Source organism: Protobothrops mucrosquamatus, unplaced genomic scaffold (assembly GCF_001527695.2).
Source record: "Protobothrops mucrosquamatus isolate PMUCROS unplaced genomic scaffold, P.Mucros_1.0 scaffold53, whole genome shotgun sequence".
Lineage (NCBI taxonomy): Eukaryota > Metazoa > Chordata > Lepidosauria > Squamata > Viperidae > Protobothrops > Protobothrops mucrosquamatus.
This window is the reverse complement of record NW_015386434.1, coordinates 844,698-862,857: the sequence shown is the minus strand read 5'-3', so window position 1 is coordinate 862,857 and position 18,160 is coordinate 844,698. Positions and strand designations below refer to the sequence as shown.

Here is an 18,160-nt window from a genome sequence, read left to right as displayed (position 1 = left end):
TGCCCCACTCCACCCTATGAATCAGAATAGCTCCAATACAGGAAATGTGTGAAAACTGTTCCAAGATTTGGGAAGTGAAATATAAATGGATCACTACAGGTGGCGCTTCTTTTATTGGAGGAGTATTTTGGGATACTAATTTAGGATTATTAATGTTGTTCTTTTATACTATTTTAAACTTTATTTAAAAAAAGAATACTCACTTAGAGTTGGCTAGGACTGAAGTAATTTACAAGCCTAGTTAATAAATAATAAGTAAAAATGTAACTAATGCAACATTTCTATGGATGAAAAAAAATCTATCCAGTAATAATTAAGATATATCCACTTCTTTGCATACAGAGTTAAATACTTCCAATATAGTGAACACAGGATGGTCATTATTCAGAACAGATTAGATAGAGTTTGCAAGATAGCTCTTATTCTGTCAGAAAAAGTAATCATTGACAAGCAGATAAGAATGAATACCATCAGTGCAGTCCTATATCTGCCTGCTCTGAATTATGTCCTGCTGTCCTTAACAGAGCCTACAAGATTGCAACTCTTCAAGTACCTTGAATATAATTTTCATATGGTTTTAGAAAAACAATAGAACATATTTTTCTGGCTTGTTAAAATCAGTTAAATACTGTAGGATGAAAGCAATCTCTTTATAGCTGGTATTATTGTTTTGATTCACAATGGTTTCTGTTGTAGGATTGTTTGATGACTGGAGTCCGCCTGCAAAAATAAAAGAGGATGCATCTGTATTTAAGGAACTATTTTGGTGTAGGGGTTAAGCCACCAGGCTAGATACTGGAAGACTAGGGGTTCTAATCCAGCTTTGGGCACAAATCCAGCTGGGTGACCTCGGGCCAGGCACTTTCTTTCAGCCCTAGAAAGAAGTCAATGGCAAACACTTCTGCAAAAAGTATTTGCCAATAAAACTAGTTTAAGCAGTTGCAAAAAATCACTATTGACTTGAAGGCAAACCCTCCCAAAACAAGCCAAAAACTATATTTAAATTTATCTTAGGATATAAAACATCCATATTGAAAAAATCCTCAAAGGCTCACAGGGAGCTACTTTGGAGCAAGAATCTAGAACAATAGGATAACAAGCTTTGTGAATATAAGTAATTTTAGATCTTGGCTACAATGATCCTATATGCCCACTTTTGAGATGGTAATGTCTATTTTTAAAATAAGTGCACCAGTATTATAGCATTTAGAAGCTCTGCTTTTTCTATTTGCGCCCCCCACCGCCCCACTCCACCCTATTAATCAGAATAGCTCCAATACAGGAAATGTGTGAAAACTGTCCCAAAATTTGGGAAGTGAAATATAAATGGACCGTGATTTATTTTTTACAATTAACCTAGGATCCTAGCATTGCATGCAAAGTTAACGTCTAAGCTACCCACTAACGTTCGGTGATTTTTATTATTTAAAATGCTACGGAAGGGAAAGATTCATTCAGTCGCCCCGAAAATGGTGTTTTCCGGATCTGTGATTCAACAAACATGAACTTCCCAGCCAGTTTCCGGGAATGGATTAAGCCCCATTGCCGCTCCCTTAACCTCCGGACCAGCCGTTCCCCGACTTCCGTTATGGCTTCCGAAGTGGAAGTGGCTCGTCATTTGACGTCATCAATCTGCGTCCTCCTGGGCTGGAATCCAACCCATCGCGGAAGCCGCGGCGGACTTGCTTAAACTTATTGGCGGATAGTATGGTGTGGGTTAGCCGCACTCTCTTAGTCAGACAGGTTAGTGAGATCTTAAAGTGATCCCCCTTTCCCCATAGCTTGTACCCCTGGGGGAAAGAGGAAGATGCCCAGGGTTGTTCCAGATCATGGAACGTTTTCCCAAGTTGATACGGTCTGGGTGTGCTGCTCTTGGGCTCCTACCGTCTTAGATATTCCCCTCGTTGGTTGGGACTTTGGATTTGAAGGGAAAAGCAAGTGGGGAGAAAACACTTGGTTTGATGGAGATGTTTCTCTTAGGGCGGTATTTTTCCCCCCAAATGTCCTAGGACTTCTTGGGAGTGCCCCAAGACCTTCTCACGGGTTCGTGAAAATGAAATTATTTACAATTATTTGCATGTTGAAAAATGATATGTTAACCTCCCATTAAACAAATGTTGATATGCAGAGTCCTTTGTAAGCAGGAAGAGGTTCCCCCTCCCCCAAAAAAGTTTAAGAAACGTTGGTTTGGCATATGTTCCTAGAGTGGTTTGAGGCACAAACTCGCCTCAGCGCACAATATATTTTGCTTATTGCACAATATGAACTTAGTCCTTATGGTCAGTTTATGGTTCAGTATGGATGAATTTAGAAAATTGGTAGTTTGCTTAAATTGTTCTATTACCTCATAATGAATGTGTTGGGCCAATTAGGCATATCTTGGCAATGAAGAGCTAAGTTAAAGAAGAGCAATTGAGTTTTTGTCTATTAAATTATAAAAATTATAGAAAATGTATGTCTCTACAATTATGCTTATTGTTGGGATGTGAGTCTTAATACTATCAATTTATGGCAAGATGTTTAACTCAGGAAATAGTTTCAAAGGAAGAAATTCATTGTATAGGATTTACTATGGCATAATTTTCTATAGAACTAGAGATTCATTCATTTAATTAATGTTCTAATCCAAGAAACGTTGATTTATGCTGAGTTTTAAGGTGCTAATTTTATTTTCTTTAGGAACAAATAAAGCACTGTTTTTGACAATAGCATTTCACTGTTTTAATGAAGACAAAGTAATGGTTGGATTTATAAATTTTATTAAGGAGAGGTTTCTTTAGCTATGGTTTATCAAATAAGATATTACTAGTGAGTTTGTGCTAAACCATGTTTTACGAACCACAACATTTGTATTCAATGCAATATCATAAACCTAATATTTGATTGCCATTGCATAGATCTCATGTATCTATTGGAGTATAGTTGTTCAGATTTAGGAAGAGAATATAATTAATACTTTACAGAACCTGTTTAATTTTCTATTTATTTAAAGCATTCTTATTCTGCTTTTCAACGGAGTCAGCATTGAGATAGCTTTCACAAATAGTGAATACATATGCTGTGGTTTGAAAATTGCGATTTAGAACAAACCCACTAATAATATCTGATAATATTTGATAAGCCATAGCTAAAGAAACCATGCCTTAATAAAATTTATAAATCCAACAACTATTTTGTGGTCACTGAAATAGTGAAGTGTCATCTTCCAGAAAAGCGCTTTATGTGTTCCTACAGAAAATAAATAAAATTAGCAACATCAAACAAGAAATATTGTGGCTTATATTATAATATGAAGAGTTTTATTTAAGGTAAAGGAAGTCATACTAATAGACCACCTCTGTCTCGGTACATCTCTTTTTATAATATGTTGCAATTTTCTGTTGGGTTGAAGTAACATGTTTCATGTATTAATTTTTTCAGTATGGCAGATTTATGGATGACCTAAGGATCTACGTGAAAGGTGGAACTGGTGGAATGGGTCATGCTCATTTAGGTGGCATTGGAGGAAAAGGCGGTGATGTCTGGTTAATAGCAGATGAAAAAATGACCTTGAAGAAAATGAAAGATAAATATCCAAAGAAGCGGTTTGTGGCAGAAGCAGGAACCAACAGTAGGTGAGTTCTTTTTATTGACTGAGAATGCCTCTGGTTCTCAGTCCTGTCCTAGAAAACAGTCATGTGATGTTTATTTTTTGGTCTCCCAAGTATTGCTGCATTGAAAGGAAATAAAGGAAAAGACTGTGAAGTAAATATACCTCCAGGAATATTTGTTACTACAGATGATGGGAAACAGCTTGGTAAGGATCTTCATTACTCTTATCTTTATTACTATGTTGAACATAATAGCAGCTTGGATATCTAGTTTGATTTTTCTTCATGCCATTTTTTTTAATACTGCCGGGTAAAATTACAATTCCCAACTTTCCAATAACATCTTGAAAACTGAAGCTCAGTTACATTTTTTTTCTGCAGTAAATAACTAATGGCTTGGTGTGTGTGTGTGTGTGTGTAGGTATATGTATATATGTATGTATTCAGATTTCTTTTTGCTGACAAAGAGTTATTAAAGAATTAAGTGGGAGACTAGAATAGCTATTTTGAGCTCATTATGCTCTCATCAGCTAGCCACACCCTTTATGGGATTCAAATCTAGGCAGCCTACATGCTAGGCAGTTGTATTAACCATCAGGCCACCGGCTCTCCTCCCCTCTTTGTCAGCCGAGTCAAGGGAGTATATACAGAAAGTTTTTCAGACAGACCTGTCTGATTGATTGCACCTTGGCATTTTTGACTGCTATACTGTAGTTCTACTTTTTTTTTTAGTCTCCCACTTAATTCTTTAACTCTTTGTCAGCAAAAAGAAATCTGAATTTGTAATGTATCGCAGTAGCGACTTGAGCCTGCTTAACACCCCTAGTTGGGGGGCTGCAAGGCAAAAGTGATTATAAAAAAAGTAGAACTGCGGTATAACAGTCAAAAATGGCAAGGTGCAATCAATCAGACCGGTCTGTCTGAAAAACTTTCTATATGTATGTATGTATGTGTGTATATATATATATATATTCAGAGATAAAAACAAAAATTCGACTCTTGGGAATGTTCATGGTGCTAGAAATAAAGACCACCAAGAGAATATCTATAAAAATATAGAATTTAATAACCTAGCTTTCGTCAAGTACACTTGACATCATCAGGGTTAAAGGCAAGTGCTGAGTAAAGTCTTATATATAGTTGTTAAGTGTCAGTTTCCGGTTCCTGGAGCGCGTAATCGGCCCCAGCTGATCCTGCCGTACTCTAGTTGCATTACCTACATCAATGTTCATTCCTTTCTTTCCCCGAGCTTGCGTTCTCTCGTGTGTTGTTTTATCCGCCGTTCCGATGTTAGGGGGGTTCAGGATCCGGGTGTTTCCCCCTCTCTTGTGTACAGCCCCTCTATCGTTCTGTGCGTGGCTGCTTCCAAGGGACAGGGGGGAGGAATGTGGGCTATTTCCCGTGCTCTTACGAATCCCACGCATATTTTGCTCTTGCCTGCTAATCTCCTTGTGCTGCAGTGCGGGTTCTTCCTTCCCCCTCTTGTTGTTCTCCCCCTCGCCCTCACTCCCATACACACACACACACACACACACACACACACACACACACACACATATATATATATGTAGGTCTTTGGTTATTCGGGTTTTCTCCCGCATAAAATTGGAAGTGTCTTGGCGACGTTTCGACGAAGTCCCATTCGTCATCTTCAGGCAGAAAAATAATTTTAGGCATCATTCTTAAAATTACAATTCTTATAAAGTCTTGAACAATATGCTGGGAATGATTATAGCTAGGTAAAAGTTGTGTGAGGTCAAAGCCATCTTGTGGCAGGGAATAAACCAGCCTTGTCACACTAGTACAGGGATCCCCAACCTCCGGCCCACAGCTTACTGCCGGGCCTAGAGCCGTTCGGAACTGGACTGCAAAAGTGGCAGGCGAGCACATGTGTGTGCGTGTATCCTACTTGCATGAGCAGTGGGCGAGCACATGCACATGCACTCCATTTGCATGAATGAAGCTACGTGTGCCCTTGCCCACTGCTTACGCAGAGCCATCCCTTTCCCCTTCCCCCTCCTTGGTCCGTAAAGCCAGAAAGATTGGGGGACTCTGCTCTAGTATATATTTGCTAATTTATTTCCACCTTTATTTGTAAATTATATTTTATTTTGAGCTCAATGGAATGTAAACATTGAGCTACTATCATATTGAGCCTGACTCCTGATTATTATAGGGGCACAGGCATAAAGTTCTTCTGGCAAAAGCCTTCACCCTGATATTACCTGATAATCTCAGATTATTCAGATTTAATGTGAATGTTTCCATAGGTCTTTGGAATGTACATTCATTCATAGGACCCTTTTGTACTATATATTTTCTATTCAATGTGTTCACTAACTGATGAGAACATCTATAATTTATAGATGATTGATAAAATTATTTTCCATGTTGCTGAATTTTTAAAAAATGCCTGCCTAAAAACATAGTATGTTGTTGAAAAATGCTTGTTAAAATAAGTTCTGTGCCAATGATACAAAAATTTTCCTGACACTTAATATTTATATTTAGGTAAACTTGACAAAGTAGGAGAAAGATTGTTGGTAGCACATGGAGGTATTGGTGGATGTCCAGTAACAAATTTCTTGCCTACCAAAGGTCAGGTTCACATGATACATCTTGATCTAAAACTTATTGCAGATGTTGGTTTAATTGGGTAAGTTATTGATCTTGAAAATTATATTCTAAAATCTCAGTAATTGAAGTAATTTCCTTTGTACTACAAATATTGTTATTCAATCTAGCTTTATTTTAGATTGACTTAACAATTTCAGAACAATAGAGAAAGGGTCGAAATCTTACTTTTGCGCAAACCCTGAAAAGATTTTGTAGATTTGGAATGCAGAAGGGAGGTCAGGAAAATATACTTGCGTGGCTTAAAATTGAATCTTTTTTCTTCACCTCTATAAGACATTTCCATTCATTATTAGAAAATATTTACTTTATTTTTTTTTCATTTGCAATTCAACAACTTTGTTCTATTGTATGTAAAAATTCTATAGTAACATTAAATGGTAATTTTCTCAATTCTCATTGTTCTAGATTTCCAAATGCAGGAAAGTCCTCTTTATTAACTAAGATTTCTCATGCCAAACCTCAAATTGCAGATTATGCTTGTAAGTAACTTTATTTATTTATTCATTCATTCATTCATTTATTTAATAATTACTTACTTAGCTTACTTATTATTAAATTTATTTGTCACCTATCTCACCATGGGCCTTCTCTAGGCGGCTTGCAACAATAAAAACAAAGAAATCAAAAGAGTATAAACAAAACTGAAGTAAAACAATAGAACAATAAAATAAACAATGAAAAAGAAACAACATAATATGATAATCAAAACAATATGATAATCAAAAAGATGGACAGGTGAAGAGCAGGGAGCAATGGGGGAGATGGAGTCTGTCAACAATCCAGCAGTCAGCTCCAGCACAGCCACGTCTTCAGGGTTCTATGGAAGATGGGAGGGGTGTGTGTGTCAGATCTTACCCTAGAAGGTAGGATGTTCCAAAGAGAAGGGACCATGACAGAGAAGGCTCTTCTTATAGATCCCAGTAAACAGAGTTCTTTGACCAATGGGATTTGTAGTAGGCCCTACGGGGTTATCCTAGCAGGACGAGACAGTTCATCAGATAGCCTGGACCTATGCCATAGCTTTCCTCTGGAGAAAAAAGTGTCTTTTAATTTCATGGCTGCAGTCACTCTCTGCAATAATCCTGGAGCCCAAGAAAATAAAATCTGTCACTGTTTCCATTTCTTCTTCTTGTCAGGAAGGGGTGGGACCAGATGCCATGGTCTTAGTTTTTTAAAGTTGAGTTTCAAGCCAACTTTTGCACACTCTTCTTTCATCCCCATCAAGAGATTCTTTAGTTCATTTTCAGCCATTACAGTGGTATCTGCATATCTGGGGTTGTTGCTATTTCTTCCAGCAATCTTAATTCTGGCTTGTGATTCATCCAACCTGTCATTTCGCATGATAAGTTAAATAAGCAGGGTAACAATATACATCCTTCTCATGCTTCTTTCCCTATTTTAAACCAATTGGTTGTTCCATGTCTGGTTCTAACTGTTGCTTCTTGACCCACATACAGGTTTCTTAGGCGACAGGTAAGTAATCTGGTACTCCCATCTCTTTATGATTGTTCTGATCCATACAATCAAAGGCTCTTGTGTAGTAAATGAAGCAGAAGTAGAGATTTTTCTGGAACTCCTTTGCTTTCTCCATACTCCAATCTGATATATATCTTTTGTGCCTCTTTGAAACCCAGCTTGTACTTCTGATAGTTCTTGGTTCATACAGTATATTGCTGAAGCCTGAGATTTTGAGCATAATCTTCCTAACATGTGAAATGACTGCAATTATACAGTAGTTTGAACATTCTTCAGCCTTTCCCTTCTTTGGGATTGGAATGTAAACTGACCTTGTCCAATCTGTGGCCACTATCGAGTTTCCAAATTTGCTGGCATAAAGTGCAGTACTTTAACAACCTTAACTTCTAAGATCTTAAATGGGTCAGCTGGAATAGCGTCATCTCCCCTAGCTTTGTTGTTGATAATGCTTCCTAAGATCCATTTGACTTTGCACCCCAAGATGTCTGGCTCAAAGTCAGTGATCACATCATCATGGTTATCATGGGCATTAATATATTTCTTGTACAGTTTTTCTGTGTATTTTTGCCACTCTTCTTAATCTCTTCTGCCTTTGTTAGTGTCTATCATTTTTATCTTTTACCACATCCATCTTTGCACGAAACATTCCCTTTATATCTTCAACTTTTTTGAAGAGATCTCTAATCTTTCCCATTCAATTGTTTTCCTCTGTTTCTTTGCATTGTTCATTTAAGAAGATCTTATCTCTCCTTGGTATTCTCTGGAAATCTGCATTCAGTTGGGCATATTTTTCCCTTTCTCCCTTGTCTTTCTCTTTCCTTCGTCCATCAGCTATTTATAAATCCCTATCAGACAGCCACTTCACTTTCTTACATTTCTTTTTTGGGATAGTTTTATATTCATAAGGGATATGATTTAGGTTATATCTGAATGGCTTGGTAGTTTTCCCTACTTTATTCAATTTAAGCCTTTTACAATAAGAAACTCATGATCTGAGCCACAGATCTTGTTTTTTACTGACTGTATAGAAATTCTCCTGCAAAGTACATAATCAATCTGATTGCAGTATTGGCCATCTGGTGATGTCCATGTGTAGAATCACCTCTTGGTTTGTTGGAAAGAGTATTTGTTATAACCAGCATGTTTCTATCAAAACTTTGCCCTGTTTCATTTTGCACTCCAAGGCCAAACTTGCCTTTTATTCTGGTACCTCTTGACTTCTCATTTTACTATTACAATTCCCTATGATGAAAAGGACATCCTTTTTTTGGTGTTAGTTCTAGAAAGTATTTTATATCTTCACTGAACCGATCAGCTTCAGTGATTGAGATATAGACTTGGATTACTGTGATGTTGAATGGTTTGCCTTTGATTCGAAGCAAAATTATTCTATCACTGCTTTTCTCACACTTTTTTATTGACTATGAGGGCTACTCTATTTCTTCTAAGTCTAAGAGATTGTTGCCCACAGTGGTAGATATAATGATCATCTGAATTAAATTCATCCATTCCTGTCCACTTTAGTTCAGTGATTCCCAAAGTGTTCAATCTTTCCATCTCATGTTTAACCACATCCAGCTTACATTGATTCATAGATCTTAATTCCAGGTTCCTATGCAATATTATTCTTTACAGCATCAAACTTTTCTTTCGGCACTAGGCATATCCACAGCTAAGCGTCCTTTCAGCTTTGGCTCAGCCACTTCATTCTTTCTGGACCTACTTGTAATTGCCTTCTCCTTTTCCCCAGTAGCACATTGGACATCTTATAACCTGAGGGGCTCCTCTTACAGAATCCTATCTTTTTAATCTTTTGATTCTGTCCATTGGGTTTTCTTGGCAAGGATACTAGAGTGGGTTGCCATTTCTTTCTCCAGTGGACCACGGTTTTTCAGAACACTATAACCAGTCCATCTTGGGTGGCCCTGCACAGCTTAGCTCATAATGTTGAGCTGCATTAGCCCCTTCACCATGACAAGGTAGTGATCCATGAAGGGATTGTCTCCATATACTTCTTACAATGCCTTTATTTATTTATATATAAACAAATATCAGTAGAAAACATTACTTTAAAACAAAAAATAACCCACCAAAACAGTGGGAATATAAAAAGCAACAAGAAAAATTCTACCACACAATGCCTTCCTCATTATGAAACCTCATGATGAAGATTATTAATAAAGAAGTGAGATAGTCTTCCTTGGGAGAGGAGGATCTTGGAGAAGCAAACAAAAAAGGTCTATTTTTATTTCTGCAATCAGTGATTCAGTAAAAAAAAATATTAAACATTATAGGCATTAAAGAGGAACACCAGTTCTTAGAACTATATTTGTTCTTGGGACCTCCCATAATTAATGCATGTCACCACATAGCAAAGCTGTAGGTTACTTTTCTGGTACAGAGCTCTGTGGCGTAACAAGTGAGGGACAATATGCAGTGGGGAGCAGCTTATACTTTAATCACAAATTCTAGGATGGCCTGCCAATAGAAAGATGAATCCCCTGGCAAATGAAACAAAGGCTGTTGGCATAACTCTTGCCATGTGATTAAAGGTATGGGAACAAACATGATGTTTTTGGTTCACATGATGTATACTGTAGTCCTCAATTTACAAAACACACATGGCAACCATTTGAAATTACAATGGATAACCCCCCCCCCCTCCAAAAGATACCTATCATCTGGTTCTGAGGTACCGGCAGCTCCTTCCCATCCCAGGACAGTTATGTGATTACATTTTGAGTGGCTTCACAGCTGGCCTGCATTTATAGTAACATTTGCAGAATCACACAGTTACATGGCCATGATTTATTATGTTTTTGCCAAAACCCAGCATTTACTTCCAGTTTTCAGCAAAAATGGCATAGAAGACAGTGGATTTGCTTAATAAAAGTGATGTTCACTTAATAACTGCCACAAAAAAGATTGTAAAATTGGGTTGGTCACAGAGTGCCCACTTTATCACCATAATGCGTGCTAGAACTTGGAGAAAAGGGGAAAAAAACAAACCACAACAAATGGATGAAACAGGTCAAGCTTACATTGTTCTGAATGTTCAATAGACTTTAATCTACACAAGTCCTGATTTAATATTAAGTATAAGCTGAGCTGAAGATACACACCATGCTAAATCCAAATGGGGTGGGTATATTAAGTGTGATGCTTAAGGATGCATGCATAGAGGAGTGAAGGCAAGTATATGGGTCCCAAGATAATGTTGCAGGATCCAATCTGAGTCAGTCACCCGGGCCAGAGGTTTAGTCTTTCGAACTTTTGTGCTGGAGCCCATCTTCAGGAAACTTCTCTCTCTCACTGAACAGATAAATTTAATCCAGGGGTAAATTTTGAAAATCCTTTATACCACATTTGACTTATTTCTCATTTTCCACAGTCACAACACTATCTCCCGAAATTGGAACTGTGATGTATCCTGATCACAAGCAGGTTAGTTTCCAATATAGTTATTATATAAAATATATTGTGGAAATTCATTTTTGGCAATGTTAGGAGATCTCACTTGCTTATAACTGAAATAATGCTGCCAAGGTATCTGTAAGAGCACTGCATATTTCATATGAGTGTTCCAGTTCCCTAATTAAAGCATATGAAATCCTTGATGTGTGGTCATGTTAATCTATTTTTTATTAATCTCAGGTCTGCAGACCACAACATTGTCTGATTACCTACATAGTCCAGAGCAAAACGCCTATTCCAAAACTATTGTTTTGAAAAAAATGTCAATATCATCAGTATTTTATTAAAGAATCTACTATTTTTCTATCTTACTGATTTCCTATTTTTTTTCAGCTGAATCAGCATATTACCAGGAGGGTAACATCTAAATAAAGAAATGAAGTATTTATTCTGAACTTTCTAATAGGTTAATTCTTGCATCTCTGACTATGACTCAGATTGCCTCTTTGTGTGCTTCACAGATACAATCTTCAGGTTTAGTAAATATTCATGAACATAGGCAGCATCTGGATGCATTACACTAAAGGATCATTTAGTCTGAAGATTCAATTCTCTTAATGTTATTATATACAGGCATTCCACAAGTAGGACATAATTGCAGTAGCATTGTTCTTCTCAAATTCTTCAGTAAGGAGTAGCAGAGGTAGAAAGTTGGGCTAGATAGACTTTGATATAAAGTTTGATAGTTTTAGTAATATGTGCTCATGATGAATAGCTATATGTACTTGTCCATTATAATAATTTCTTTCAAAATGAGCATTGTTAAAGTGTAGAAAATGAGTAAGGAATAGTATACAAAAGAAATTAAAGACATGAGATAAGAAAGGAAGTAAAACAAAATCCCAACACATCTCAATATTTATTTCTTTACAATACTTGCTTAAAATGCCCTGTTACATATTCTCACCTCTGCTTTTATGAAGGTTTCATCAACTCCATCCAACCACATCTCCTTAGTCTTTTCCTTTCTCTTGACCCATTCAGTCTCCATATACTTCTTTTGTGAATTATCAATAATTGTTAGGTCTGGGCATTGTATGGCAGATGATTGTTTGAATTCTAAAGTCCCAGAGCACTTTAGATTCTTAATTTCCTATTGTTTTGTCTATTTTGTGGTCCCATCAGTTATTGCTTTCAGGCAAATGATATTCCTTGCAGATAGTCCAATACACCATTGTTGCTACTTTGTTATACCATGGTTTGTAGTCAGCCTGCAGCAGCTAAATAGGTGGTCTGCTGTTTCTTCAGCTTATTTGCAGATATAGCATTTGCTGTCAGTAAGCGTTGAGAATAGAGAAAAATTCTGAGCAAATCACTCCTGTCGATATACACTGACCTTTCTTATTTATCAGCCTGAAGGCTCAAATCTAGGAAGCCCCCACTGGCACATGCCCAACAATGGCCCAACAACTTCAACATCGATTCCCAATGGAAAGCCAAATGGGTTGCTGAATGTCCAGACTTAGGAAGACATATAAATGACCCCACAAAAAAGATTCTAAGCTTTGAACTATCATGTCAGCCATGGACAATTCTGAATAGGATTTGCACCTCACACATTGTCTGCCGGGACTCACTGTATAAATGAGGCATGTGTGACTGTGTGATCCCATATCAAACTGTAGATCACATTGTGACCAGCTATAAGCTGAGGGCATATACTGGTCGAGTATCTGATTTTTTTCATATAAACGATGCTGCCCTGGAATGGTTACATGGTTATGTACACTGGTATCTGAATATAGAACTTTTTAACATTCACATTTTATTGTGGTTTTTTTTTAATCTAGGCAAAATGTCAGTATACATTGGAAGTCCATGTATGATAAAAAATAAATAATTTTCAATTCTGGCTTTTTATGCATTTGTTCTTTTTTTTTTTTATTGAAAATTTTATAAAATTTTACAATATAAATCCCCCCCTTCCCCCAAACCCAACCCTCCCTCCCTCCCCCCCTCACTTCCCAGAGCCAATCACAGGATTAACAATAAAATAATCATAATCTAACTAACATTAATCAACTATTAATCTAACAAATCTATAACTTCCTTTAACTCTCTTTTAAAACAAATATACAATTATTAAATACCATCATTTTAACATAGTTTTAAATATTAAAAATCAGAAGTTCATTCAAAAACCAAATGATATTTTTTTTGTTCCTTATTTCAACTCAATATAAACAATCCATCTTCTCCAAACCAATATATATCTTTCTTGTGAGTAATCCTTCACATAAGCGGAAATAGGTTGCTTCTCTCCTTGATCAGTTTCCATCCGTTGCTTCTCGTCCTGCCTTCAGGCGCTTTGGAGAATAGCTTGACTCCCTCTTCTTTGTGGGCAGCCCCTGAGATACTGGAACACTGCTATCATGTCCCCCCTTGTCCTTCTCTTCATTAAACTAGACAGTTAATTGTCTAGAACAGGGGTCCCCAACCCCCAGTCCATGGACTGGTATCGGGCTGCAGCATGCCAACAACTGATCCGCACAAACAAGGAAAGCCTCATCCATGGGATGCAGGCAGCACACAAAACCACACACTCTCTGGTCCGTGAAAAAATCTTTCTCCATGGAACCGGTCCCTGGTGCCCAAAGGGTTGGGGACCTTTGGTCTAGAATGTGTTTAACCTGTTGCTGGACGTGAAAAAATAGTGTTCTTTTTCAACATATTGTGGTTACAAACTGATTTAGATTATGATTATGTGTTTTCAACAAACCATGGTTAAGCAATCTGTGATTCAGAATGATGGTGTGCAAACATAGTCTATATATATATATATATTAAACAAATTAAAGGACACTGGGTTGAGCAGTACTGAGGTGTTTTCCTGGTGAGGTGCTAAAAATGGGAGGAACTAAATCAGTGTAGATATTACATATGTTGAAAGGACTGTAGAAGAAACATTTATATTTATCCATATTTATAACTGAACCATGGAATAGTTTTTTTAAAATTTATTTTATTAATTTTAAATAACTGGAAGCATATGCACTCATTTGGTGTTTTCTCTTTTTTTTCCTTTTCTTTTGTTTCGCAAAGATACTTCATCACTTTTAAGAATGCCTGCCTAGAAGAATTTGTTTGCTTTGGCTTAGTGTGCTGTATAAACCAGTGAACTGGGGTTTATTTAGTAATCCAAAGTGGAGAGTACCATGGTTATGCACACGTTATAAAATCAGGCCCCAGAATCTACTCTGTGTAAAATTATTAAGGAATTGCATCAATTAAATGTAAATTAAAAAGCTACATCTTTATCCCACTTGAAAAAAATTGAACTCTTTCACCTTGGCTGGATTGCGAGCCATCTTTAAAACAAGAAAGAAAGAAAAATACTTTTTTTAAAAAATTTAATTTCTTTATTTTAATTTAAGGAGATGTTGATCCAAATAGCGAATAGCACACCTTCAGCACATCAATGTGCGAATAGCACATCTTCAGCAGAACGGATCCTTTCAATATACATACCTGGATGGAGATGTTCTGGGTTTCCCGTGACACCGGAGCTGAGGTCAGTGGAGACATGGAAATAGTTTATTAACAATTGATTTATTTTGGGTGGCCACCATCTTATGACGGTCTTTGAAAGGCTGTTGGAAGCCAAAGTGAGCTAAACGTTTTGGTTAATATTAAATATTTATCTGTAGCAAACTCTAATCCACTCAAATAGGTGAGGGACGCTTGCTCAGTCTACTTGGCGCCTCTGCTGATATGTAAACCAGCTCTTCCTTCCCTTATTTCTTTCCAAGATAGGGAGTATGTGTTTTGTCTAGTAACCTTGAATCTAAATTTCTTTAGAGACGATAAAAGGACAATGGCCTTTCTGCTACCCAAACGTTTGATCCAAAGGCCGTCCAGTCATCTGAGGATAAGGTGTTGGAAAGTGTATTGAAAGTACCCCAAATCCAACAATCCATCTAAGGGCCTGGAATGGCCTTTCCAGACTGGAGTCTTCCAGGGGTTGAATTTCACCGACTCTGGTGGAAGCAATGAGGCAATCCCGTCAGCAAGCTTATCGATGGTAAACTTGAGGACAGCTTACTGATTAACTAAACGTTCACACCTTCTTTAAGAACATCAACTCAACCAGCAAGCTGGCTTTACACAGTAGATGTCAGGTTAAAATATTAGTTTGTGGTTCAGGGGCGGGGGAACTCATCCATAATTTAGCACACTGGCTGTTTAGGGGTGGCGTTCGCAAAGCTCTGAAGGCAAAGCTTGGAAATGAATACAGAATGCAGAATAGAATACAGAACAACAGAGTTGGAAGTGACTTGTAGGCCATCTAGTCCAGGGGTCCCCAACCCCCCCGGTCTGTGGACCAGTACCGGGCCGCAGCACGCCAGCAACCGGTCCTCACAAACAAGCAAAGCCCCATCCGTGGGATGCAGGCAGCACACAAAACCAGGCACCCTCCAGTCCATGGAAAAACCTTCCTCCAGGGAACCGGTCCCTGGTGCCCAAAAGGTTGAGGACCTCTGATCTAGTCCACCCTTCTGGTCAAACAGATTACCCTATACCAGACATGTCAAACACAAGGCCCGGGGCCCGGATGCGGCCCGCAAAGTGGTTTCATGTGGCCCGCGAAGCCATCCTGGAAACAGTGAGGGAACGGCCCCCGCTGCCTTGGTCCTGGCCCAGGCTGGCCGGGAGCCAATGTACAATTTTGTGGTGGCCATCTATGCTGAAACTCATTCAGTCTTAGCTCCACAAGGCCGCCTGGAAACAGCGAGGAACCAGCCCCTGCCGCGTTGGCCCCGCCCCCTGGGTGCATGCTGGGGAGGTGTCACCCTTTGTGAGGCATGAAGAAATGGACCATGCCTTGGCACTTGCCCCAGTCCCACCCCCTTCTGCCAGAGACCCTCAGATCTGTCCCACTCCTGCCCAGGCACCCTTGGCGCAAACGATGTAGAGCTGGCCATGCCCACCCAGTAGGCCACACCCACTCCATCCATGCCCACCCAGTAGGCCACACCCACCTTGGCCACATCTCCCCCCCCCAGGGCAACCGCAATGCTGATGCGGCCCTCAATGAAATTGAGTTTGACACCCTTGCCCTATACCATTTCTGACAAGTGGCTATCCAGTCTCTTCTTGAAAGCTTCCAGTGATGAAACACCCACAACTTCTGGTGGCAAGCCGTTCCATTGGTTGTTTTCACTGTCAGAAAATTTCTCCTCATTTCTAGGTTGAATCTCTCCTTCATCAGATAAGTCAAGGACTACCTGTATTTAAATGCCTAGTGGATTCCTCGCTGGAGGATTCAAATAACATTTGCTGTCGTTTGCTGTTCAAATAACAGCAAATCTACACCAGGCTGTTGTTTTATTATGATTTCCATGGACCAAGTTGTGTTGGCTTTGCACCGGGACAGCCGTGTTAATCTTTTGCAGCCACAACTAAAACACTGGTGACACCTTAAAGGCAAACCAAATTTATTGTTACAAGCTTATATTGCAATGCGTGTTATTCTTTTAGGAAGCTACCAGAGTCTTGTTATTTTGTTACGGGGAGGCTGTGTATTTTAGCTTTAAAGTGCACTTTGGTTTTATTACTTCGAAATCTACAGAAAGGAGTTATTTATCCGGGCAACTCAAAGTCACAGAGTAAAAAGCTTTACGCAGAACCCAGAACCTTTTAGAAAGCAAAATGGAAACTAAAACAAACACACACACACACACACACAAAAAGCAAAAACACACAGAAAGAGAGAAAGGTGGAGGAAAAGCAACACTGCTCGCCTTTGGAACAATTCGGTCGCCTATTGATACCACCATCAACTTGGTCAAAGCAGGCGTCAGAACGTGACAAATCCCGGTCTACACAACCAGGGCGCCCAGACAGGCAGAATCAATATTTGCGAACCGAAATCAATAAGAGGAAAAGTATTAAACGTAGCACCCCCTCGGCGTCTCTGCGGAAAGGCCAGGGAGAGAGAAAAAAGGAGACGGATGCGGGGCTTCCTCCGTCCCCCCCCCCAAGACGAAATTGCGGACGAAGCCCCGCGCGAACCAAAGCGAAACGTTGCGCGTCCTCTTCCTAAAAAGCCTGGGCGGCGAAGCCACGTTTGCTCGACTCATCCCCGTCCAACTGAGTTTGCAAAAGCCCCCGGGAGACAGGCAGAGAAGGCGAGGAGAGGCTTGTGGAGTTTGCCGTTGTGGTGCAAACACAACCACAAAGAGCCCAGTTTTGGTCGCTTGGGCGCGCCCGGAGCTCTCCAAGCGGCGGCGGCGGCGGCGGCCGAGTCAAGCAGCCTTGGGGCTCCGTTGGAGAGGCTCCGGCTGGCTGGCGGGCCAAAGGCAGAATGCCAGCCGCAGAAGCAGCCGCCGCTGCCCGGCCTCTTTGCTGCAGCATCCTTGGCACCGGCTCCAAGCCGCCGCCTCCGCCGCCTCCGAAGAGCTGCGAGGAATGAGCTCCGGTGCGCAAACGGGACCCGGGGACGCAGCTCGGCTCCCGCGCGGGGGGAAGCCAGCCCTCCCCTCCCTTCCCTTCCCTTCCCAGCCCGGCCTCCACCCCTCCCTCCCTCCCGGCCGGCCGCGTCCGCCTTAAGAGGTCGAGGCTCCACCCACCGGCGGGCTAAGGCAGCCGGTCTCCCGGTCCGCGTTTCGCTCTCGCCGGGCTCGTCTGGCGCGCTCCGCTTCGCCCGCGGGGCTCCTTCCAGGCGCGTCCAGCTCGGGCCGCCGCCGCCGCCGCCGCCGCCATGCGCTCTTGGCAGAGCTGCCTGCTCCTGTTGGCGGCGCTGCCGGCTTGCCTGCCGGCCAGGCGCTCCCGGAGCGTCTACTACACCAACCACTGGGCCGTGCGCGTCCTGGGGGGCGCCGGCGAGGCGGAGCGGCTGGCCTCGCTTTACGGCTACCTCAACCTCGGGCAGGTGAGGCGCGCAACTTTGGCGGGGCTGGGGGAGTCGAGGGAGGGAGGGAGGGACTGGCGGGGGGGGGGGGGGGGGGGGGGGGGGGGGGGGGGGGGGGGGGGGGGGGGGGGGG

General features: G+C 40.5%; 1 protein-coding gene across 2 annotated transcripts; it reads left to right on the top strand.

Moving 5' to 3' along the window:
* Positions 1-1,655: 1,655 nt before the first annotated feature.
* LOC107283865 (GTP-binding protein 10-like) lies at positions 1,656-11,147 on the top strand (the record flags this gene model as incomplete). Of its 2 annotated transcripts, none has more annotated exon segments than XM_029283314.1 (6): positions 1,656-1,743; positions 3,421-3,614; positions 3,705-3,796; positions 6,102-6,246; positions 6,633-6,706; positions 11,095-11,147. In XM_029283314.1, coding segments are annotated over 6 exon segments (594 nt in total), but the record flags the coding sequence as incomplete, so codon positions are not given.
* Positions 11,148-18,160: the final 7,013 nt, after the last annotated feature.